This window comes from Colletotrichum scovillei, assembly GCF_011075155.1.
Source record: "Colletotrichum scovillei strain TJNH1 chromosome Unknown Contig00005, whole genome shotgun sequence".
NCBI classification, from domain to species: Eukaryota; Fungi; Ascomycota; class Sordariomycetes; order Glomerellales; family Glomerellaceae; genus Colletotrichum; species Colletotrichum scovillei.
In genome coordinates, this window is record NW_023336263.1 from 1,669,751 (window position 1) to 1,694,296 (window position 24,546).

A 24,546-nucleotide genomic window follows, 5' to 3' on the forward strand; every position below is an offset into this window, starting at 1 on the left:
GGGGCAGGGACTTGAACCCTGGACTGCGGACCGGTCTCAGACGGGCGGGCGGCAGCCGAAGCAGGCGAGAAGCAGAAAGAAGCCATCGTAGCAAAGCTAGAGCATCAAACGATCAAACCGTGAAGAGGAAAGGAAGAAGGAAGATTGGGGAGTTCGAGGAGGAGAGGTAGAAGTAGACGGACAGTGCACCCAGATCAGTAACACCTGATTGGCCAGAATGGCCCACCCCCTGAGGGAGTGGTTGCAAGAACGACTCGTAGGGCTGGACACTAGGCCTAATGTAGTGTAGCGCCTACACTCGATCACCCGCTAGGCCTAATCGGGATGGCGCGTCTGGATTGTCAGATGGAAGGAAAATGGTATGAAAGATGGGATGACGGAGGCGCAATCCAATATGAAGAAATAAAAACCGTATCATTATCTTTATTATGCCTATTTGAACCTATGTGCAAGTTTTCCCGAAGAAAAAGGCCTGTTGTGGCGAGAGATACCGCGTCGAGGGTGGAATTGGCGGTTATAAGTCGAGGGGACGTCGGGAGCTGGCTGAGAATCGTCGATTTCTGGCTTCTGGCATCGAATAATCGCCGCGCAGATGAGATACTGTCGTGAAAATAGAATCAAAAGATGGAGCAAGTCGGTTGGAACATTTTGATGGCTGGATATGCTCGCGCATTACCGTGCGGTTGAGGTAGCCGAAGGAATAGGTCGGATTCGGCCACGATATGCCATCCTTCGTCGGGAGAAATCATCGCAGCATTTCGCAGCGCACATTGAGGTGCATACAAAATTAGTTTCAAAGTACTCTCAAGACTGCCAGCTTCCTCTCGATGTAATTTGAGCTCATTCCCTTGCGCCGTGGCATCGTGGTTGCTCATCGTAGCGGCGACGCCTTCCCCGGTATTAGGATCGAGCTTGCCGCTTACCTCGTCCAGGAACAGCGCGTAGCTCCTCTGGCTTCAAGCTCTGTAAACTTGGTCCTCGATTCTCTGTCAACAAAGAGTCATAGCCCGGAATCAGCGAACCGTAATTCGCGGCACAAGATTGACGAACATGGGCAAAACCACCGCTAGACAGTAACAAGGACCACAATCAAAGGGACGATCATCAGTAAGAAGATTTGCTGTTCTATTGATACTGCTGTCTAACAAAGTTGAAAGAAGCGTCTTCTGAACAAGCCCTGCCACCGATGCGCCCTCAGCGTCGTTTCGACCCCCTCACCGAAGAGGCGAACCCTTTCCTGGTGTCCAAGTTGAGCCTGCACCGAAGCCGCCACTTGATGTTCCACCTCCCGGAGCCCCCGGCGTAGAGGGTGCCTCGTTGGGTAAGGGAGGAGGCGTGTCTGTTCTTTGGACATCAGCGGCCTGTCCGCTCCTAGCAGGCGGCCGGAAGTTGACGTCTCGTCCGCCTCGATAGATATCTTGAAGCATCGGTTCCAGGATACCTGCATCTTCGAACTCCAAATACTTTCGGTAAAGCTTCAAAGCTGTCCGAGCATCCTCGATCGAGTCGTGTGTCTCCAGCTGGATATCTTCCTTCAGCAAGTACCAAGCCAAGAAAGCCAGCGAGAGCTTCCGGAGGCGGGATTTCAAGAAGAACAGATCGATCGTGTCGATGACCTGGGACTTCGGTATGTGTATGTTGATTACTCTGAAATCCTGTTTGAGGCCATGGCCGAGGAACTTGCAGCCTAGGTTCAGCAGGATCCAAAGCTTCTTGTAGGCAACCTTCAGCGGCACAAGATTGTGCTTAGAAATGCGGGGATCCAGATCATCGTGAGTTATACCCGAGTACGATGTCAGATAATCAACAATGGGCTCTCTGATCGAGATGTAGTCGTCGATGAACGGCAGGCCTTCGTCCTCTCCTTGGCCCCGGACGACCGAGGCTCTGGCTAGGGCGTACACGATCGGCCGAATTGTCTCTCTTTCGCCGTCGGAGTTCATCTCGATTTCGGGCTGACGGACGGCGACGAACTCCGTGTCTAAAGCGACGATGCTCTCTGGCCCGGGTCTTTCACTTGCCGAATCGAGCGCTCGGTACGTCTTACCGTCGTTATGAGGGCTTGATATGTCAGCGGGCTAGCTAGGACGGCACATTCAGGGAGGGAACCAACTTGTTATCTTCGTAAAGGAGGGAAGTATCAATATTCTTCTTCCAGTCCATATCGATCTTGTTATTTGCCTCCTTGATCTGGAAAGCAATTACCGAGGGTGTCTTCCACGGCGGGTGGAACGAAAGGGCTTCCTCGGTGCTCACAGACCGAACTAGGAAGTCATTGAACAAGTGCCATTGACTTGTAGCCGGGGCGGTTGGCTGCGAATGGGCAACTTGGACTTATCAGCATCGCCACTCCACAAGCAACGAGGATAACGTACCGTTGGCCATTGCGACCAGGTGAGGTTTTTGACCCGGGCCTGGGTCAATATTCATAGCCATGCCAACTAGCGAGTACACCGTTATGTTGTGAATACCACGCTGTAGGTGGAGCTTGAGATCCTCTCCCTCATAACAGAAGAACTGGCCGTGGTCTACTATGACGCCAATTTCTTCCGGAAGGAATCCGGGTGTCGACCAATACCGCCTTTGCTCCGAGTTCCCGATTGCTGTGTTCAGCATGAAGACGGCGGGGATATTATGGATGGTCTTGCGAGTTGCGATGGTCTGGTATCGCTGGCACCGACCACACCAACCTTTTGACGTTGTTTCCCTCTCGACACTTGACTTCAGGATTTGTGAAAACGTCACTTTCGGCGCTTTCTGACCCCGGCTAACGTTCTTCTGCGAGCAGTTAGCGTTTGGACAGGAAGGGAGAACCTTGGCCGAAAATCAGGAAGCTAAGCAGTCGGCGAAGCTGGCCACATGCGAGTTACGACATCCGAAGACGACAGCCAACACATTTGAGAACACGGACGAAGATCACAGTAGTTTGGACTTACCCCTGTCCCAGTTGTTTGCGGGTACATCAGATCGTTGACAAAATTTGATCCAGGACGAGTGTATTCGAACCTGCAGTTGATACACCGAATCGAACTCGTTGCGGAAGTTGTGAGCATCTAGAGACGGTCAGCCACTGCAACATTTTCCAACTTGTATTTGACGAACCTGCTCCATCATGTTCGAGCCAGGCGGCATGGAACGATAATCAAGGACAATCTTCTCCAAAAGGAACCTCGTCAGTCCCTGCAGCATCACCGTTAAGGTAGAGCCATTCGATTCTTCTTCAAGGAGGCCAAGATTGGCGGCTACGAAACAGTCAATATTCGCCGCAGACACAGAGAATTTAGTCACAGACATTGAGGGTGGTGGCTGAGTGTCTTCAGCATGTTGGTCGCTTGACAGATTGAACCTTCGGCCTTTTGGAGCATATCGAACAGGAAACCCAGTTCGCACAACAGACAAGTATCCGTAACACACGCAGTAGCCGCGTGTTGGAGAGCCATGTTTCGAATTAGAGGCGTAAAGTTCATGACTTGCAGCAAAGAGTTGGCGTATGAGTTTGCGATATGGATCTCGAGTCCAGAGTACTGCGTTCTGTTGTAGAATCTGGACAAGGTTAGCAAGCCAAACCATTTCAGTGCGATAAGCTGACATACCCAAAGTCAAAGTCGTCAACACCAAACTTGCTGTACTTGATCTCAACATTACGGTACATCGGGTGACACTCTTGTTTGGTAGGGTCGATTTCCATTTGCATCAGAGAATGGGCAACGTCGTCAACCTTTTCGTCGCCGCTAGCATTGCCGACTGTGGCCATAGCAAACTCTCTAGCTTTCTCGCTGAGGAACTTTGGCGCAAGGATTCCCGAAGCGTTTCCTCTGTCCAAGTTCCGAGTATCTTCAACTTGGTTCCTTCGAAGGCCCCGTGTATTCCGTCCATAGTGGCCAAATTCGGACTGTTTGAGGCCCGCAACAAATTGGGGCTCAAGTTTGGTCGGAGGAGCCCCAACATCAGAAAGAAGATCTGGCCAGGCGGACAGCAGCGCCTCGCGGTAATGCGGCATGCCAATAGAGTTGAGAGGTCTGGTGCTAGGTCAGTGATCGTGGCACATGTCACAGATTCAGCACAGAGAGGCATTACTAACGTATCGGCAGTCCACTCTATGGTAGGTAGAGGCTCTTCCGGAGTTGCGAACTCAGTTTGAGAGGCAAAATCGACGAAGCGGAGTTTCGAAGGGGAGCCCCAGATGTGAATGTTATGATCCGCATCTACCAGAGCCACGGCTTCGCCAGATGGGGCGATTTCGAACATGGTAAGGTAGTTCATCGTGTTGGTTTGCCGCACATTGCTAGTGTTTGGGTTCATCAGATCAACAACGTGCATCTGGCCACTTGTGGACATGACAATGCTAGTCGTCGACATTCTTGGGTGCATTCTGACAAAGGCAGCCCCGGCAGGAAACGGAATCGGCGACATGGACGACATTTTCTTGATATCAAACACATTCAAGAACGGGTCGAGCATGTAATCTCGTCCTTGCCGCAGTGAATAGCCGCAAGTGACGATGAAGTCATGCTGAGCATCCATATCGCTGATCAAGGCGGAGTGGGCGTTCCAGCTCTTAACGACGGAGAAGTTGACCGCGTCGATCAGGTTGACTGTGCCGGTCTCTGTGGCGGCGCAGATGTATCTGCTTTTCTTCATAACCTTATATGAATACGCGGTCGGAACCTGGGTTCATCAGCAAGGCGTCATCATCGTCATACCGCCGTCGAACGTACCTGCTTGACCACCTCTCCCTTAGCGAGGTCGATCACAAACATGGTGTCCTGGAATCCAGCAACCAGGATTTCAGACGTCCCTTTGGACGTAAAGCTCATGCATCGTAAGTCTTTCATATCATCGTGTCTGCGTTTATGCTGTCAGGTAGAATTCCAATAGGTCAGGTTTTATGCTCCCGCACCTTATATGCCATATCGGAGGGCCTTTCCGCGAAGCCATGTGGATGTCTCGAGACCCTAGTACCACGACGCCCTTGTCATTGACGAGTATTTGTCTAACCGGGCCGTCGGATGAGGTATGGGCCTTGAAGGACGTATAGCGCTGAAGCTCGCTGCGGTAGAACGACGTGACGCGGCCCTAGAACACGATCAGTCTTTGTCGTCGGTAAGAACCGAATCCAATGGCTCGTACATAATCGTTTCCTGTCCACAGCAGCTCTTGAGCCGTGTCAAAGGTCATGGTCGACACGGGCGTCGCTGCGGCGTGGATGCCCGGAGGCGGAAAGGGGATGCGAGCGACCTATCAGCCATGAAATCGGTTAGTTCAAGGTATGACTACCGGACGAGACGTGCGATATCCGCAAGCTAAGCTAGCGACAAGAAGTGCAAGGCTTGCGACGAAGGTGCGTCGCAACGGGCATTGAGGGGTGACGATGAGCTTCAACGTACCTCGTCCCAGTCTCCGTCCATTTTGGTCTGCGTTTCCTTGCCCAAATGACCATAGTAATGGGAACAGAAGAAACGACGTCAAAGGATGGGCGACAGACAGGTCGCAGTCGAAAGGTCCAGGACAACCAATATTGGGCACAAAATAGAGCAGAGCACCTCACTGAACTCAGATCGCGACGACGCCGGAGCTTCGCGCAGCTTGAGCCTTGGGGCAAGCGGGCAGAGACAAGGTGTCGCGCGCCCGAAAGCTCAGCCACTTGCATGAGCCGGACAGGGAAGAGAATGTGGGGGAGGGATGCTGAGCTTCTTTTCCGACTTCTCTGCGCTTTCTCCTCCCCTCCTCCTCTCCTTAGCTTCTGGGCTCTGGAGTGTGACGCACGCTAGCCGGCGTATTTCCGGAACTGGGTCCAGGTGAGACAAGCCCCACCCAGCTCCTCACCGAAAACCATCGAACTATGGGTACCTTACTTGTTGTCAGGGTTGAGTTTGGTAACATATTCCCTACTACTAACGATCTATTTTTCTATGGCTCATATACCTTCTCATCTTTGTTCACTACACAAAATAGCGGCTCAAAGCCGCGCCTATGGGTAAGTATCAAGTTGAAACTTATAGCAGCGCTCTAATAGTAGCACCGACAACCAGCGTCTCTCAACGAGTCTCGAAACACCATGGCCGGCGCGTGGATACCATGGAACGTCTAAGCGTGCCATGTGGTAGGGAAGTTTCCAAGTCTACCTCCATCCACGGTTATCACCGCGCCGTTACAATACGCACCAGCTCTCGAAGCAAGGTACAGCATGACGCCTGCCATGTCTTGCGAATCGCCCATTCTTTGAAGAGGCACCATCTCCTTTGGGACACTGCCGTCCTCAGCGTAAAGCTTGGCAATGGGGGCCGACATTTCGCTCGGGAACACTTATTGTTGGAGGATCAGTATGAATCTGAATATTGTTCTCAGAGGAATACTCACAGCCAGGAGCAATACAGTTCGCTCTAATGTTCCAACGGGGCAGGTTACTTGACAGTTGCTTGATAACCAACGTCGCGGCCGCCTTGGATTGGCCGTACGCCCAGCCGCCGGGAGCGATCTTATTGAAGGCGGCAATGGAGCTCGTCGAGACGACCTGAGAGCTTTGTGATAGGTTTCCCTTTTTGTTACCAAGGTCAAGCAGCTTCACGAAAGCCATGGCTGTGTACCACACAGAGGTGACATTGATGTCAAAGACTCGCGTGTAGTCGGCCGTGTCATGGGCAAGGTGCTGCTCGGCCCATTCCTCAGCTGTCATCTCAGGGGTGGGAGCCTTGACTTGCGGTCCACCGACACCAGCATTGCAGACGAGTAGATTGACAAAGCCGGCTTCCTTCTCAATGGCTGCGGTCGCCTCCCTGAGGCTGTCCTTGCCACTAACATCGCAGACCAGAGGAATGATGCTGGGTCCCACAGATGCGGCAGCTTCTTCCAGGACCTCTTTGCGCCGACCGAGGATGTAGACTTTCTCGGCGCCATTGGCAGCCAAGGCTTTGGCCATCATGAGGCCGATTCCTGAGTGATTTAGCACTTTCACGGTAGATATGAAGCTATCGCGTAAGTGACTCACCTGAGCCACCACCAGTGATTGCGGCAACCATGCCCTTGACGCCAAAGAGGTTGCCAGCTCCGAGAGCAGCGAGGTCTTCCTTGTTCTCAGCCATTTTTGAAATTACACAGTATAGAGATTTAACTAGGTATAGTTCTAGTTTTGAATAACTTCGCGGGAATAACTACTTATACGATTTGCCAAACAAGACTCATTTGTAATAGCGTAGGTCCACGGGCTATCTGCGACGGCGGGGTGCTTCGAGTGCCCCTCCAAGATCCAAGGGAACGTCATCCATGAGCGCTGGAGGAGCAGCTGTGGCCAATAAAAACCGTCAAAACCAGTAGCTATCATTTATGACCAATCGCATTGTACAGAATGCGACCCGTAGCGGGTCCTTTCTCTCGGCGAGCGTTCCGCCTTATCGATTAGATCTTTAAGGTCGCTGAACCACATTTTTTTTTCTGTTGCGATCCAGCTTCGAGGTTCGACGATTGATTGCCTGCGCATGTCCATCTAATACCCGCGATAGGGAATACGCACGATCCGAACTCGAACAAAAGCACAGACATGGTCAAACGAAAGAGGTCGCGCGAGGATGATCTCGAGGCGAAACTTGCCGACTACAAAAAGGAGATTTTTAGGGCCATCAAAGGCGCAAAGGGACTCGAGCGTCAACGGTACAGCAAACGCTTGCGCGATGACAAGGCGTCGCCAGACAAGGTCAAGCGGTTGGAGAGGGAGATCTTGGTCTTAAAGGTAAAGAGTTTGCCCATTATTCCTAGGTTTTCGCCGCTGATCATTGCTTCCACCTACAGTCCCTCGACCTCCAGCAAACCGCCGACGCTCACCTCCACTCCTCGCTACTCAAGATCAAGCAGATCGCCGAAAGCCCCGCTCTCCCCGAAGAAATTAAGCAGGGCGTGCCGAAGCCGGATTTGTCCGAGGAGGAGAGGGCGGCGCTGCACAATGTCACGAGCGGCCTGTTCAACCGCCCGCACGTCCGGGAGGCCGTCGACAAGGCGGTGCGGGGCGTATGTCTTATCCTGAACGTGCCCATACCAGACAAGAAGAGCAAAAAGGGGAAGAAGGATTCTATCGCGGCTACTGAGAGTAAGAAGCAATTAAAGGACGAGGTCGACGATGAACCTAGGGAATCGAAGAAGGCGAAGCTGGTGGATGCAAAGGATGTCTCCGCGAAGCCAAGGGCCGAGTCTAAATCAAAGGAGACAGAGGTAGAGGCAGAGGAGGAACCGAACCCATTCGACGAGATGGACGACGAGATCCCAACGGACAGCGATGTCTCGGAAGGCGGAAAGAATGCAGACGCCGCCAATGAAGAGGAGGAGGTCGACTCAGACGAGGAAGAAGAGGAAAAGGCCCTGTCCAAGATGGAAGCCATGCTCGGCGGCTCCGACTCGGAGGAAGACAGCCCCGACGAGGATCTCAAGGCCAGGTACAAGGCTTTGCTAAGTGAAGTCGCCGACGAAGGGGACACGGCCGACGACGAGAGCAACAGCGACGACGAAGACGAGGACTCGGACGAAGAGATGGCGGACCCGGACTCCGACGCAGAAGACAGCGGCAACGACTCGGACCGCCAACGCCGCATCAACGCCGCCAACGTCTCCCTCTCGCCCGAACCGGAACCAAGCAGCAGCAAAGAGAAGAAAGTCAAGCGCGCAAAGAAACCCACAGGCCGGCCCGGCGAGACGACGTTCCTACCCTCGCTCATGGGCGGGTACATTTCAAACTCCGAGTCCGAGGCCTCGGACCTCGACCTCGCGCCGCCCAAGAAGCGGCTTGGTCAAAAGCAGCGCCAGGCTATCTGGGAGAAGAAGTACGGCGCGTCGGCGAACCACGTTAAGAAGCAGGCCAACGGGCAGAGGGGGGCGGGCGGCGCGAGGGACAGCGGGTGGGATATGAGGAAGGGTGCCGTGGGCGCCGACGAGGACGGCGGGGCGAGGAAGCCGTGGAAGAAGGGCGTTTCAAACCCGTTGGGCGGCGGCGGCGGCAAGGGTAGAGATCGCGGCGGCAGAGGGGAGGAGAAGAAGAAGGCGAGGGTGCCGCCCAAGAAAGACGATGAGGGGATTTTGCATCCCAGTTGGGAGGCGAGGAAGAAGGCCAAGGAGACGCAGACTACGGCTGCGTTCACGGGTACAAAGATCACTTTCTAGGTCCACGATGTAAAGCGAAATACCAATGGAAAATTCCAAGTCAACTGTGAAAGAAATCATTCGCTGTCTGCCTATGTGGCTAAGGTAGTTACTGGTATGCAAGTGAGATAGCCATCACCTGTGCCCCTTGATTCGACCAAAAGCAAAACGCATATAAGCTCCCAAATTCGTCGGGCTCGGCACCGCAATTGCTCCAAATCGCTTGAAATTTGTAAGAAACGCCGCAAGATATTGATCAACCGCAGAACCCGCAAGAAATCAATGAGTGAGATTCAGGACCCATCCTGGCGAGTCAATGTCTTCGTTTTTTAGTGAAGGGACAGTCATCTACGCTTCCGACGCTTTGAAGACGCGAAAGCCTAGGGAGGGCAGTCTCCTGCTGTATGACGGGCGGGATGTATCCATAAATCCCTTCATTACCGCTACGGCGCGAGGCGGTGGCCATAGAAGAGCTTGGGATACCGGTGAAGTAGGAGCTGGCATCGTCATCCTCTGTCGTCAGATCGATGGCGACTCGCATTGCCGACTCGTCGTATCCTCTCTTGCGCAAGGCATCCGTCAGCACGGTAGTTTCACGGCGTTGTCGATAGTGTGACATTGACGGCGACGAGCCGCCCACGAAGAGGCCGTTTCCGCTGCCGTGAGATCTCTCGCTCCCGGCTGAAGACACATGACCAATTGACATTGCGTCGGAATGCTCGCGCTTGACGCGGTTGAAATTGTCTTCTTGCTGAAGGCGCCATAGGCGTATATTCATCTTTGGTGGCTCTGTGCTGTCCAAGTCGATCGGGTTGCTAGCATTGGACCCTGCCAGTGATAATTCGTCGTCATAGTCGTTCGCGAAGCTGTCTTCCGTAAGCGTTGAAGTGGTCATTTCAGTATCCGCTCGAACGCGGTGGATGTGTGCTTTCGGTGTTGCTTCGCCAGAAGCCTCGGATTCGGTTCCGTCTAGGTCCCTATCGGGCGTTGTGGTCCTAGATCGGGCGACCTTCTTTCCCTTCCCAGGACGTGGACCCTTTGATTTATTGATGGAGCTTGACTGCCCCAATTTGCTCCTTGCAGTTGTTTCTCCTGTTCCTTTGTTGGCTCGTGATCCGCCTCGAGATACCACCGTAGCACGTTGCTGGACCGGATCCTGGCTTCCAGCGTCTGCCATCTCGATATCGCCGTCTCCATCCCTTTCCACAACTGGCGGCGACACATACACTGCGTCAAAGGCTTGACTATTGTGATAGAGGCCCTTGATCGCCTCAACGTCCTCTTGAGAAGCCTCGTACCGTGGAAGAACCGGAATCAAATTGGCCAAGTTTGCGGTTTCTGCCTTATCGCCGGTCTTTGGCATAGCCGTCACACCCTCGATATCCCTGATGAATGACCAGTCACGGATTCGATGACGACCACCTTCCTGGCGGGATATGTTGTAGTCGTAAAACTGTATGAGCTCCATCCCACGAAGTGCGTGAAGGAAATGCAGTCCCTGGAGATTTCGCAGGGATCTCGTCATGCGGAAATTGGGTTGACCAGCCGTGACAGACGCCATCCAGTCAGCATAGGCCTTGGGCTCATGACGGCGCCTCGTGTACTGCGGGCCACTCTCATCGATATGTATAATGAGAGTTCTTAGACGAGGCAGCTGGCAGAGCCAAGAAACGTCCCATGTCCTTTTGGATACATATTTGAGTGCGCCCTTTCTACCTTCCTTGACAGGCTTGTGAGTGAGGTACTGGCTGCCAACCCATAGCAATTCGATATGCTGGATTCTTTCTCTTCTTGCTTCACCGATGCCAGTGCAGAAGCGGCCAAATTCTCCAAGGCTCGAGAAGGCGAAGGTGTTCAGACCGTAGAAAGCGTGGATCCCAAAGTAGTACCAACGCTTGCAGACTGTGAGCAGAGCGAGGCGAGTGTTCGGTTTCATACCGTAGGTGATATTGCAAGATGTTCCGGAAAGGTGGAAGCGACGAGGGAGACCACTTTTGTTCGCGTTTGTTTGCGTGGGTTGCTCTGGAGGCATGAATCTATCGAGACGAGTGATGCAGTGAATAAGCTTGCTTTCTTCAACGAAGACGAATTTGATGATGTTGGCCTGTACTTTGGCGGGCAGTCGATCGAAAGGAAAGTCCTTGAGGTAAGGATCCGCCCGTGGTTGCTGGCCCTCTAAGCTTTGAACTTCCTCGGGGTGCTCATCGTCCTGCACGAAGAGTCCCTCAGGACCATTACGGCTCTCCTCAGACTCCCTGTCCTGACTGACTGAATTGGTGTCAAGACCTTCCAGCACGTCGCCTTGAATTTCCTTACTTGTGGGGCCCCTCAGTCTCAAGTTCGGATGAACATTGTCAGTCTTCGTGCTCATATTCTCCTCCTTGCAGCATAGCTTGTAGATGTCAGTATATGTCAGTGCTTTTCGGTGGGCGGGGTTCGTAAGGTATAGGTCCAGCTTCTTGTGCCAGGTCGGCTCGTGTCTATTTTGGCTGTTTCGCTTTTTCTCCAACCTGGCTATATCCGCTCTCAAAGTGTGGTTGTCTAGACTAAGTTCATGGATCTTGCTCTCGAGTCTTTTGATCTGTTCATCGTAGATGCCGATGCCCTGCTGGAACTCCGATCGGCACTCGTCGCTGCAGCCAATGCTACTGAGATTGATGGGCGGTGGCAAAGACGGCTCCTCATCGTTGTCATCAAGAGGGCCAGGCTCATCGTCGAGCTCTTCGTCATCTTCTTCCTCTTCTTCTTCTTCTTCTTCTTCGTCGTCGCCGATTTCCTCAGTGTTCTCGTCTTCACCCTGTATGGTATCCACTCGCCCATCAGACTCTATGGTCTCTTCCCGATCAAGCTCCACTTCATCTTCGGAAGTTACTTCGTCGTCCTCGGACTCGACTTCGTCGTCATCTGGGTCATAGTGATGCTGTGGCCCATCGGCCTCATTGGAACTCAAGACAACAAGTCCATTTCGATCTAGCTCTTCTTCTTGGCTCAGTACCCGCAGGATGTAGGAGCTGGTGCCTGTGTGAGCTGTAGGGCTACTGTGTCTCTCGGTGACAGCGGCTTGAGAAGGGGATCCCGTCTGAGATGAGACATGCAGGTCCTGAAAAGACCACTCGACTTCGGAGATCCTTGGAGAAGAACTGTCGATATTGCGATTGTCAGAGACGGCAGCAGTGATTGCCGGTGGCTGGACGACAACCGAGCCTTGGCCGAGAGATGCCCCTGAAGCCAGAGGAGGTGAAAAAGCAGGAGGAGAGGGCGTGGGAAGGCATCCAGGTGTTGCATTTGACCCAGCTTTCGAGATGGCTCGTGATATGGATCGCGAGTGATCTTCCATCGTGACTGTCAGCGGCCTGTCAAAAATGAAATATCCTCAAGCTGAGGCTGCCCTTGAATGGTTGTCAATTATGCGTGCCGAGCAACCAACCAACCCATGGGGCAAGTACGAGCTGAAATTAGCTACACAGAGGGCAGTAGATACTGTGAGATGTGAGAAGTAGACCTGTGAAGGTCGTGATAAGTAAGAAGCAAAGCTGCCAAGACGTAGAGAGCAGTTGAAGTAGTAGTCCTCGTAAGAAAAGGAAAGAGTGATGTGCCTGATCACGGAAGGTGCCACTTGCTGCGGAAAGAAAGACGTATGCTTTGAGCGAGGCTATATAAGACTGCCCTAGGAGTGATCGTAAGTCGTGTGCAAAGTATGCAGCTAAAGGTTGATTGATCGAATAGTGAGCGTAAATTTGAAGCGGCCCTGGCGGTTGAGGTATCATGTAATGGAACGACCGGGCTTGAGGTACAAGCAGAATCAATATACCAGATCCGAAATAGAACGACTGTTGAAGATATGTTGATGAGAAGACGCGTCTGGGCAGACAAGGTCAAAGTCGTATGGTTGTGTAAAAGGAAGAATAGAGGCAAGCTCTTGTGTATGTGGCAGCCAAACCGTATAAGTAGCAGTAATATCGAGAAGGAAGGAAGCCTCTCAAGTCGTAGCTTCTTAAACCGGAAGAGGAAAGTGCGGGTTCGTTCGATGTATCCTGGTAATGAACTGTATATTGGGTCAGAATGTGAGAGAAAAGGGTGAACACAAGGCCAGGGTCGGTCTTCAACAACGCAAAGCTCGCGGCAGGCGATAGCAATGCCAGCCAAGGTACCTGATCAAGCAAAGTTAGATGTCACTATGGCGAGCACATATCCTACCGTTGGCAAAGGCCACGGAGATAAAAATGTGAAGCCCAAAAGTTTTGAAAATGATTGCATTGCTGGGCGCCAGAATCCAAAAAGCCCCGGTGTTGGTATCTGCCTGTACAAGATGTACATTCCTCCGGTTGTCTCTCTCTTTCTCTAAAATTTTTAATCTGTTCCATTCTAGGTGCGGATTTAAGCGTTGGTCTTGAGGGTGCGGAAGAAATCCATGACGCCGGTGAAGACGACGAGAAGGATACCGCCTCCGGGACCGAGACGGAGGACCTTGGGCAGGAAACCCTTGTACAGCGCGCTGAAGCCCTCCTCCTTCGCGACTGTGGCAACGGCGGGCCAAGCCCAGTTGTACTTGGGGGTCTGTCCGGGGACCTTGGGGCTGTTCTGGATGCGGGACTTGACGACGTCCATGGGGGTGTTGAGGATAGTACCGACGGTACCACCAATGGCACCGGAGATCAGGTCGTTGGTGACCTGGCCGGCCTTGTTCTCGGCCTTGGGGAGAAGCTCGCGGACCTGGAAAATGCAGCCAAAGTAACCGGCGTTCCAGACAATGTGGCGCCACATGGTGCTCTCGAGGCCATTGTACATGGCCAGAACACCCTCGGCGGCGACGGTCTTGCGAATAACGTCGAGCATGCCACTGTACTTGCCGGCAGAGGCCTTGTCCTGTAGTCTAATCTTGACGAGCTCGAAGGGGACGACGACGAAGGCCTCGGTGGCACCGGCGCTGGCTCCGGTCAAGATGGAGAGAGACTGGTTCATCTTGGCAGCGCCGAACAGGTTGCGGTAGATCTTTCCCCACTCGTCGTTGGCGGCGAACTTGGTAGCACGCTTGGGAGCCTCCATGAGGATGGGGGCGGTGATACCGCGGTAGAGCGTCGCAAAGCTGCGGTTCGTAAGCTTGGTGAGTACATTTGCGGAGGCCGAAGGAGTGGTTTTGCCTACCCCTCGTTGCGGACAATCTTGCGGAAGCAGTCAACCATGCCATTGTAGTGGTCGGCACCTACGCCCTTGCCGGTTTGGAGTTGCCTGGACGTTCGGGTCAGTCGGGGTTTGCGCGAGTGGCTGGCGATCGCGCAGAGCTTACACTCGTGTCTTGACGACGTCCAAAGGGTACCTATTGTGCGGGTTAGCATGGTGGCCACGTGAGCGTGTCGTAAGAGGATGGTTGACTTACATGACCAGAATCTAGAATTGCAGAAAGCGTAAGCATATCTCGTCACTCCATTACCGTGTGGCATCGTTGTGTACTGACCTCCGAGACACCGGCAATGGCGCCTGGATGCAGTGGTCAGTATTTCGGGTCCGATATCGCGACGGTGGGGGGATTTCGGGCAACGAACCTGCGGCGAACTGGTACTGGAAAGGGAGGGGCTTGTCGGTCGACATCTTGACGGTAGACAGCTGGGAAGTCGGTGGTTAGCTGGGAGAGGAGAGCAACGGCGGGTGCAATTGAGAACTCACCGAGGAGCAAAATCAATCGGGCGGGTTGAGGTGCGTAGGTGGGAGGGTTTGAGGAAGCGCTGGGAAACTGGAGTGAATTGGATGGAGCGGAAAATCGAACGAGGTACGGAGTCTTAGCTTTAGCGGGAACTGGGCTCTTATCGCCAGGGCCCCCGGGCGGAGGTCCCTTATCGGCCTCTTTTTTGTGTGTGCAGCTCGCACTGAGAGTCTCAAGCAGCCAGTTTCCAAGTTACCGAGCGGCGCCGGACTCCACCGGATGGGCTCTTGCAGCGTCTTGCTCATCGTCCCTGACACTTGCGAGGCTCATGATTGGTGCGCTCTTCTGGGACCAGCGGGATTACGTATTGGCATCTCGCTTTGGTAGCATGGCGGCACTGCGGCAGCGTGGGCAAGTGGCTTTTTGGGACGTTCCGGGGACCTGGGGGGGATCTTTCTTTACCCCAGGGCCCGGGCCACCTCATCTTCCTCTGCAATCCATGCCGAGATGCATCTGCCACTGCGACGGTGAGACAGATTTCATGTGCCGTCTATTGCCGAGATTCGGGCGACAATTCCGACTCAAATGCGATGGTCATTCTTCACATTGATCTCAATGCCATACTTTTCAGTACTAGGCGTGCCAGATATCGCGGCTTCGAAGCGGTAATGTATCATTGTACATCGTTGACAATGGACTCAAGAGTAGGTTAACGCAACAAATTACCTACTCACATACGCTAAACTAGACACACCTGTTTGGAGTGTTGTATCTGAATAAGGCAAGTCATGACGATGGCAATGGGGCCTTTCGCCGAATAACACTCTCTATATAAGATATGCAGGAATTCAAGGTACATGCAGATGACCGGCATTGGTTGCCAATAACTAAGAGCAAGCCCATTGCGCCTTACCTAGGTTCTTCGGTATCTTCCCCATTAGCACAACAAGGAAGCAAATGGCATTCGGTAATATGCAAGCCTGCCGAATGGAGGCTCATCGCGTGCAGGCCGAATGCGATCCCGGCGTTTCGAGGGCAAAGAGACCGCAGGCGGGGTGCAGCAGCTGGCGGGGGATAGCTCCCCACCTCATAACGGCCTTAGATAAGCACACAGCGTGTACCTGTCCTATGAGTCGGGAGTGGCAGCTCTTTCATTGTTTCGTTTCCACCACTGCTGCAACTGGGGCAAGTATCCGCGGATTTGTTTCAACGCTTTGGTCGAGTGAAGACTGATTCTACCTTATAGATACAATAAGTGAAAGTAAATTTGAGAATTCTTTCAGCCTATCCTACCTTCTTTGGGAGACGTAAATAAGTATACCTATGTGAACCTAGTAAATGTAAATTCAAGTTACCTATGGATTGACTTGTATGACATGATCAGGTACCCTAGATATTGACATAGATCCAGGGTGTTTGGCCAAGTCACAAAGACCTTGAGTATTGCACACTAACCAATCACTTTACGAATTGAAAAAAGTAGGCTGGAAAGTTCTCACCTTGTCATCGCCGTGACTTGGGTTCTCTTAGAGAACATGCTTACATAGACAGATTTCCTGTGACTTACTCGGCGTGCCAGGACCAGCATGTCTCAATCCCCAAAAAGTGCACCGCTGCCCGCTAGCCACCCCACCTGAAGCGACAAACGGGAAGCTTGTCTGGCCTGCAACCAGAGCACAAGCTCCCAGCTTCGAGTCCGATTGGCTGCGCCATAACGCACCAAGGTGCCTGTCACCTACCTTACCTTCGCTGCATGCCCCCCCGTGGAGCCGGGAATTCGCGGCGCGGCGGGCTCTGACGCGCACAATTGGCGACTTGAGGTGAATACCTTCAATTTCCATCGCCAACCCCACCCCCGATTCACATCTCTTCGCCAGCAACGACCCTCCTACAACCGTCGTACTCATCTCATCTTCCGTTCATCTCGGTCTTTCTAGGAATCAACACCAAAAATCGCAGACCCGCGACACCGTTCATCAAACCGAATACCCTCGCCACTCGACTGCTACTACGCTACCGTATCTAAGAGTCATAAGCTCAACGACCAAGTGGCAACTTCGATAAACCCCCCCCTCTCTCTCTCCCTCTCTCAACTCTAGGGCTTTGTAACCTCACAACATCCTTCGCGCACCATCTGGCCGCCCTCGAACCGTATCGATTCAATACCCACGATTCCGCTCTTCTCGCGCTCGGAATCGCACCTTTAAACAAGCCGTGATCCCAGAGACTCACAGCGAGGTGCTATCCAAGTGCTGGAAGGGTCCCTTGCCTACCATCTGCCCATGAGTCACCTACTTTGGAAATATTACTGGGAAAACGATGTCGACAGGTTTCGGCGTCTGCTCGTCCCGGCCGGCCATACGGCGCAAACTGCGACAAGGAGCCCGGGCATAGGTGCTGGACCCCTTGGGGGCAGTCCCGGACAATACGGAACTTCTCCCCGGAATCTTAAACAACGCAAATCCTCCGCCGTCGGTTTCGGCCCAGCTGGATCAAAGAATGCCAATAACGCTCTCGGAAAGGCTGAGATCAACAGCCGTGATCATGCTGGCCTCACAGTACTGCTCCGCGCTGCTTCCTCGACAGATTCGGCCGCCATCCTCTTCGTCCAGGCCCTGCTCGACCACCCCTCGATCGATCTATATGTGCAAGACCCCGAGAGTGGCTGGAACGCTCTTCATCGAGCACTCTACTGTGGAAATATCGCCATTGCACGTCTACTGCTTGAACGAGAGCGCAAGATCCTTACAGAGCAAACCCTCGGAGTCTCGGTCTCCAAGGTTGGGCAGTTGATCAAGACGAAAGACCGCGAGGGCAACAGTCCTTTTGATCTCTACAACTCAACCATTGCTGTGCGAACACTGGGAGACTCTGGGGACCTCAACGACTCTGACATCGACTCGGATACAGACAGCACCTCAGATGGAGGCCAGGCGTTGATGAGATCAGTCGCTGCACTCGATGGCGCAGCGGAAGGCGAGGAAATCTTTGTTTTTGGAAGCAACCGCAACATCTCACTTGGTGTGGGCGACGAAGACGACCGGCAGTATCCCGAGAGGATCAGCCTAAAGCGGCCGGATCAACTCATCCGCAGATTCTACCAAGAGTACCTGGAGAAGACCAAAGCTGTGTCTCATGGTGCCAGCCTGCCGGATGAAGATGTGGACCTGGAAGAGATTCCAGCCCTCATCCGCAATCGGCCTCTGCGGATTCACGATGCTGTTCTCTCAAAGCTGCATACCGCCATCTTGACAACTGACCCGGTTTCAAACTTGTACATCTGCGGTGTTGGCCGCGGCGGGCGACTTGGGCTAGGCGACGAAAATACGCAATACCGCTTCGTGCCGGTACAAGGCGGTCTCGCCGACAAGAAGGTGGTGCAAGTTGCACTTGGCCAGAACCACACTATGGCTGTCACGGATGCTGGCGAGCTATGGACCTGGGGCTCCAACAGCAACTCCCAGCTAGGATATGGCTTGCCGCCGCCAGCCAGACAAGACGAAGAACCGATGAGCACCACCCCACGACAAGTGTTTGGGACACTCAAGAAGGAGGTAATCCTGGGCATCGCAGCATCGGCCGTGCATTCAGTCGCCCATACCTCTTCGTCACTGTTTTGCTGGGGTAAAAACCTTGGTCAGCTGGCGCTGATGGATGCGGATTCGAGATCTTTGGAAGTCCAACAAACTCCCCGAAAAGTCGCAGCTTCGCTCTTCTCTTCGCCCATCGCTGCAGTCTCCGCCGTAGATAAAGCAACCACCGTCTTGCTGGCAGACAGCACCGTCTGCGTCTTTACGAGCTACGGTTACAACTTTGTCAAGTTTCCTTCCCCTGACGTCTTTGTAAATCACCAGTTCACCGCATCAATGTCGACTAGGTACAGTACAGTACGGAATCAGGTCAGCCGTATCACATCCGGCGGCGAAACGATTGCGGCTGTCACTACGAGGGGCGATCTCTTCACTATGGCACTGATCCACAAGTCGGATGCGACTACGACGGCAACTTCTACGACAAATCCAGCCAAGATCAAGGGTGCCGTCACGACACCGCAATGCGTGTGGAATGCTCGGAAGGATGGTGTCAAATCCGTCAGTGTTGGAGAACACGGCGCTGTGATCATCTGCACAGAGTCTGGAGCGGTTTGGCGTCGTATCAAGCGCGCTAAAGCGAAGGACGCTGCCACCCCGGGGTCAGCAGACATCAAGAGAAAGGATTTCAAGTTCCAGCGTGTACCGAGTATCACCAATGCTGTAGCTGTGCGAAGCTCCACCTTTGGTGCATTCGCGGCAATCCGCAAGGATTGTGATGTCATGAAGGAACAAATCAGCATCAACGAGCAGTCGCTCTGGGAGGACTTCGCCTCCCTATTCGCACTACGAGAGTTTCAGGCATCGACGCCCAAACCCGGCGACAAAGACACAATCGGTTTCTGGAAAGCCGAGGAGCTGAAGTATCGGATAGGGGAGCTGCCGTACGAACTCCTCAAGTCCGTGGATCTAGAGCGTGACTTACAACAATTTTTCCTAATGTACCCGAACTCGGACGTTGACATGGAGCTTCGCACCTCGTCATATCCAGATGTCAAGATTCCGGTGCACTCATGGATCTTGACTGCCCGAAGCTCTGTTCTGCGAAGTTTGCTCAGCGACTATCGCAATGGTGGTCAGGGGAACATCCCGCAAGTGCTTAGTCTCGAAGAAGGAGATGGGAGGACGATAATCACCCTCGAATCGGTCGACCTGCTGTCTTTGATGAATTTGGCTGTTTATCTTTATGATGACACCGTCGTCCCGGCATGGAATCACACTCGCCAAGCACCCGCTCTAGCCCACAGGTACCGCCAGGTCCGCAATGAGCTGATGAAGCTTGCGACGAAGCTTGACATGATGAAGCTGGAGTCGGCTGTCCGTCTGCAGACGACCGCGGAAAAATCACTGGACAAGGACTTTGCCAAAGCCATTCAGGACCTAAGGTACTTTGAAGACGCGGATGCTCTTGTTGAGCTCGACGGCGAAGAGGTACCGGTTCACAGCCAGTTGCTGCGCCAGCGATGCGAGTTCTTCGAAGGCCTGTTCCATGGGCGAGCCGGCGGCATGTGGCTTGCTGGCCGTCGCGATGAACTAGACGAGGAAGAACTTGTCAGGGTGGACTTGAGTCATTGTGATCCTGAGGCGTTCCAATATGTTCTGCGATACCTCTACGCAGACGTCGGAACGGAGCTCTTCAACCAGACCACATCAGCCAATATTGACGATTTCTCTGACCTGGTAATGGGCGTCATGAGCATTGCGAATGAACTCATGCTAGACCGGTTGTCCCAGGTCTGCCAATACATCATCGCACGTTTCGCCAATGCTCGAAACATCGCCTTGCTGCTCAACGAGATCAGCGCATGCTCGGTTACGGAGTTCAAGGACGCGGGGTTAGAGTACATTTGTCTGCAAATGGAGGCTGTGCTGGAAAACCACTTCTTGGATGGCTTGGAGGAGGATCTCCTAGAGGAGTTGGATAACGTTGTCCGAGAAAACCAGCTAGCTCGCTATCCTTTCGCCAGAAGTGGACGGGCCGAGCTGCTCTTGTTTGAGAAGGACCCCGATCTGGCTCTCGATATTGACGAGGAACGCCGCCGAAGAGTACGCGAGATGGCCTTCCGGGTTACGCAAAGAGACGACGAAAAGAAGATATCATCATCTTTCAAGACCAAATTTGGCAGTCTTGAAGACTTGTCCGGCGTCACGTCTCCCAGTTTGGACAAATCTCGGCGCAAGTCCAAGACTGGCCGCAACGAGCCGTTCAGTCCCAGCCTCAGACCCAAGGAATCCCATGCCGATTTGATGTTCAACATGGACGACGAGGGACCTTCCGCTCTAGGTAGCCCTACAGTATCACCCACGCAAAGGGCTGCCGAGGCCAAGAGCCAGTCCGAATTGGACCGGATTCCGTCGTTGTCTAGTCCCTGGAAAGACACCAAGGTTCAGGCAGGCTCGCCGCAATACCCAGTGCAAAGCCCCCCGATGGGTACATCCGCCAACCTCGGCATGAGTCCTTCACCGACAGACTCACGTGGGCCGACTGCCCAAAGGTCTGGCAGCCCGTGGGCAGCAGCAGCATTTCCAACCCAGAAGATGGACCTGCGTCGGGTTCTGACGGAGACGCCCACAAAGTCTGCCTTGTCCGCCGGCATTGCCGCGCAAAAGAGCAAGGAGGCGTCGCCGAAGCCCGCGCAGCCCAAGGTATCGCAAAAGGAGCGGAAGAAGCAACAGCTAGCACAAGCCGCTGCTCAGGCGGCTCTCGAGGCTGAGGTCTCGCAGCCGAAAGCAGCCTGGGACAAGGACGCAGCTGGCAACAAACCCGCCCCCTGGAAGCCTGTAACGAGCGGGCCGAAGACGTCGTTGAAAGACGCACTGGCCAAGGGCTTGGCTAAACCGGTATCGCCACCAGTGGACAGCCCATCTTCAAAGCCGCTACTCTCAGTCGAGAGTTCAGCGAGATCTTCACCGCGGAGGGCAGCTTCACCGGACACGCGGTTCCCGGGTCAATCACGCGTCAGCAGTTCCTCTCCAGCCGTGGCCGGCGCCTCGACGAGTCAGCCTGCGTCGTCGAAACCGCTGGTCCCGCACTCCAAATCTTACATTACGCCCGCGAACAAGGCCGAGCCCATTTTGGGATTGAGTATGGCAGACATTATCGGCCAGCAGAAGCGGGAGCAAGAGATCGTCAAGGAAGCCGTGGCGAAGAGGTCGATGCAGGAGATCCAGCAAGAGCAGGAGTTCCAGGAGTGGTGGGACCAGGAGACGCGGCGGGTGCAGGAGCAGGAGGCGAGGCGGGAGACCAAGGATAAGACGGCGAGGGAGGGCAGGGCGCAGAAGGACGGCGGCGGCGGAGGCGGCAGCAGTAGCAAACGAGGGCGTCGGGGCCGGGGCGTCGCCAAGGGTAAAGCATCCGGTGGCGTTCCTCCGGGCCAAGACCACGGCGCCACCACCGCCAGCAACGCCGGTAACGTCGATGCCGGAGGGGTACCACCGGCCAAGGCGCCCGGTGGCCCGGCGAATAACTCCCGAGGGCGTGGTTACCGTAACCGGGGGAGAGGTGGGAAAGCATCGGCATCCGCAGCGGCATCTACATCTTGATTTTCTGCGTCTTTGTTTACAACTGATTTTCTAGGGCGTTTCAAGGTGTCACGGAGCCCGACAAAAACCTCGAGGCATGGTTTACCATTTGGGAAACACGGCAATTGGGTTTTCTATTTTACACGAGCATTGGGGGACACCAACTTTGTGTTGTTACCAAATGTTATCAAATTGCTTTCCGCTTGGTCACAATAGACGGAACGAGAAGACAGACAGACGGAAAGAGAGAGAGACACACACACAAGAGAAAGAAAAAGAGACTTCTTCACTCCTACATGCTGCGCCCACTGCTGCCCACCGCTTCCCAAGATTTTGAAAAGACTTTGCACGATTCAGGTTCTCGTTGACCGTTGAGCGCTAAGGCATTGGCTTGGTAACGGACTTGTCCTTTTGCTGGATGGGAGGTGATGCCATGTGACCAGTGGGGGGGCAGAGAGGGAAACGTTGCCAAGAACGGTTTACTTTGAGCTACCTACTAAGGAACGCAGGAAACAGAAGGCTCTCTTCCTCCGCATCGGCGAATTTACCACGATGCCGTGCCCGCTTCCTCCTCCGATGTACAGGTCTCACAGAGAGCGTATCTATACGCAAATGTAAAAAAGGAGGGACAATGTGTGGTACTTTCGGGAGATGGGTCCGATCTGCAGACGCCGGTTCGGATGCAGCGTGCCACTGCGCCAGAACCACAGTCACCATGTTGCGTGGGTGTGTGATGCGTTGTGGTGCGCGGTTGACTTGCCTTGCCTTACTACTACGTATGTACTCCGTACGTTGGACGGGTGCGGGGGAGAGGAGAGGAGTGGAGCCCGGGCCGGAGCATGGTCTTATCGTTATCTGCAGATATCACGAGTCGGGTGGCAGTGGCACTGATAATGACTATGGCAACTAACCTGAAGCACCAAAGACGATGGTGGTGATGCTGATAAGGGGGCTGGCTGCCAGGCTGGCTGATGGATGTGCAGGTTGCTAGTTCATTGGCGATCGGTGCGATGACTCGTTTGCCCAGGGAAAGGTTGCTTGCTGCTTGGCTGCTCGATTTGGGATTGCCGCACATGCCGCCAGGGGTGGGATCACGACAACATGAACAGGCAACGAAGCGGCAAGCCAGATGGAGTAGGTCGCTCGGGGTTTGCCTTGCCACGCTTGCCTACCTTGGTATATGGGCGAGAGATCGCTTTCTCGGACGGTGCCATGTATAGGAGCTGCTGGAGGCTAGATCCGGCGCATTACAAAGTTGCCGCCCGTGGAGAGACGACGATAAGAGAGGCGGGTACGGATACTCTGTCAGTCCTGAGTCTGCAAAACAGGATGGGGGGTGGTTCCCCAAAGAAAAGAAAGGACGACGAGCTGAGCGCTACGGTGACGGGAGAAGGATTCCCGGGATCAACCGAGGACCGGGTGAGTCGAGTGCCTACCTTAGAGTGAGTGTCGACTACCGGCGTACAAGCCTGCGTACCTTGGACCCTGCCATCTATCCGCCTTTTCAAAAGTGTCTTTGCTCATCGTGGACTCGGGCGAGACAAATGTTGGCGACCTTGTTGACCTCGACGTTCACTTGATGGACACAAGGGGTTGGTTGGGTTCTCAGCCGCAGAGGCACACCGAGAAGGGGGCAGGGTGGTTGTTGCTAACACTAACAGTGCCTTGACAGTCGTAGACAAGGGACATGGCGATAAATCGAAATGATGATGGCGCTTGGATGACCCGGCCAGCTGTCAGCGAGCACCAGTATGTATTTGGACTCAACCCCAATTCTTCGCATTGCAGGGTCTGTGGTAAAGGCTGCGGCACTCCGTACAAGTCAACAAATCAACAAGCAAACACCGCTGCGGCCGAGAGAAGCGGCCCTGACGCAAGGCGGAGAAGAACAGGAACAAGCAAGACTGGTGTGACTGGCGACGGAAAGTCAACGAAGCACAAGTCGGCCGAGGCAAGGGAAAGGCGAAAGTGGAAGTGACTTAGCAGAGCCGCCCGCCACCCCTTACCTACCCCGTCATTTCTGCCCCAGAACCCAGTGGTCATGCATGGGGTGGAGTTGAGGCCATTCTGAGGTCCGGGCTTGGTACGGAGTAGGGTCGCGGCGCTGCCTAGGTATTCCCCATCCAAGACCTTTTTGCATATTGGAGGCGGCGACCCGGAGGACTTCCAGGACTCAAGCGTCAAAGATGTGAGAGCCAATCCCAGTGGATTTGATTGCCTGACCTCTCCGTATCGGGGCAAGTGTCTGTATGACTACGAGGTGCAGTCCCGGGCGCGCCCCATACATGATACATGCAGCTGGCGATGGCTTGATCAAGTTGGCGAGTGGCAGCCTAGAGGAAGAAGAAGTTGAGCCTCGAAAGTCTAGGTTGGGGTTGGTTGAACGTCGACCGTTGGAGTTGGAGTTGGAGTCAGAGATGGAGTCATGTCGATTTGAGGATGATGACTCTGACTCGGAAGGTAATCCGTGCCACCCCTTAGCCTCTTTCTTTTTCGTCTTCCTTTCTTCTTTTCTGCATTTTTGGGATCTTCTTTGTTGACATTTCTTGATACTCCGTACGGTATGTCGATATCCCCAGGTCAGCTGGGGGTAATCAATCGAGCCCAGGGAAGCAACACAAAGACTCTTGGTGATTGAATGAGGAGCATGCAGGAAGCATTTCAGGAGAG

At 53.9% G+C, this 24,546-nt stretch overlaps 6 protein-coding genes across 6 annotated transcripts; 2 read left to right on the plus strand and 4 right to left on the minus strand.

Moving 5' to 3' along the window:
- Positions 1–704: 704 nt before the first annotated feature.
- Positions 705–5,673, minus strand: HER10_EVM0002213 (PAB-dependent poly(A)-specific ribonuclease subunit PAN2). Its single transcript, XM_035471934.1, has 12 exons — positions 5,388–5,673; positions 5,131–5,238; positions 4,901–5,076; positions 4,719–4,845; positions 4,082–4,668; positions 3,594–4,019; positions 3,293–3,543; positions 3,103–3,242; positions 2,937–3,053; positions 2,376–2,778; positions 2,114–2,327; positions 705–2,061 (listed from the first exon to the last, which is right to left on the minus strand). Exons 1-12 carry the CDS (start codon positions 5,406–5,408, stop codon positions 1,215–1,217), a joined length of 3,417 nt encoding a protein of 1,138 aa, XP_035333777.1. The 5' UTR covers positions 5,409–5,673; the 3' UTR covers positions 705–1,214.
- Positions 5,674–6,087: 414 nt separating this feature from the next.
- On the minus strand, positions 6,088–7,183 carry HER10_EVM0011358 (short chain dehydrogenase; the record flags this gene model as incomplete). Its single annotated transcript, XM_035480791.1, has 3 exons — positions 6,989–7,183; positions 6,361–6,933; positions 6,088–6,305 (listed from the first exon to the last, which is right to left on the minus strand). Exons 1-3 carry the CDS (start codon positions 7,080–7,082, stop codon positions 6,088–6,090), a joined length of 885 nt encoding a protein of 294 aa, XP_035334407.1. The 5' UTR covers positions 7,083–7,183.
- A 354-nt stretch (positions 7,184–7,537) lies between these two features.
- HER10_EVM0002274 (NADH-ubiquinone oxidoreductase 30.4 kDa subunit) lies at positions 7,538–9,144 on the plus strand (the record flags this gene model as incomplete). Its single annotated transcript, XM_035471993.1, has 2 exons — positions 7,538–7,726; positions 7,786–9,144. 2 exons carry the CDS (start codon positions 7,538–7,540, stop codon positions 9,142–9,144), a joined length of 1,548 nt encoding a protein of 515 aa, XP_035333781.1.
- Positions 9,145–9,436: 292 nt separating this feature from the next.
- On the minus strand, positions 9,437–12,460 carry HER10_EVM0004905 (uncharacterized protein; the record flags this gene model as incomplete). Its single annotated transcript, XM_035474533.1, has 2 exons — positions 9,437–11,541; positions 11,614–12,460. The coding sequence occupies 2 exons, from the start codon at positions 12,458–12,460 to the stop codon at positions 9,437–9,439; spliced, it is 2,952 nt and encodes a 983-aa protein (XP_035333954.1).
- A 1,040-nt stretch (positions 12,461–13,500) lies between these two features.
- Positions 13,501–14,712, minus strand: HER10_EVM0003553 (uncharacterized protein; the record flags this gene model as incomplete). Its single annotated transcript, XM_035473226.1, has 6 exons — positions 13,501–14,209; positions 14,269–14,352; positions 14,411–14,440; positions 14,501–14,511; positions 14,579–14,601; positions 14,667–14,712. The coding sequence occupies 6 exons, from the start codon at positions 14,710–14,712 to the stop codon at positions 13,501–13,503; spliced, it is 903 nt and encodes a 300-aa protein (XP_035333858.1).
- A 1,913-nt stretch (positions 14,713–16,625) lies between these two features.
- Positions 16,626–22,135, plus strand: HER10_EVM0004406 (BTB/POZ domain-containing protein). The gene has a single exon (XM_035474054.1). The coding sequence runs from the start codon at positions 17,047–17,049 to the stop codon at positions 21,895–21,897; it is 4,851 nt and encodes a 1,616-aa protein (XP_035333916.1). The 5' UTR covers positions 16,626–17,046; the 3' UTR covers positions 21,898–22,135.
- Positions 22,136–24,546: the final 2,411 nt, after the last annotated feature.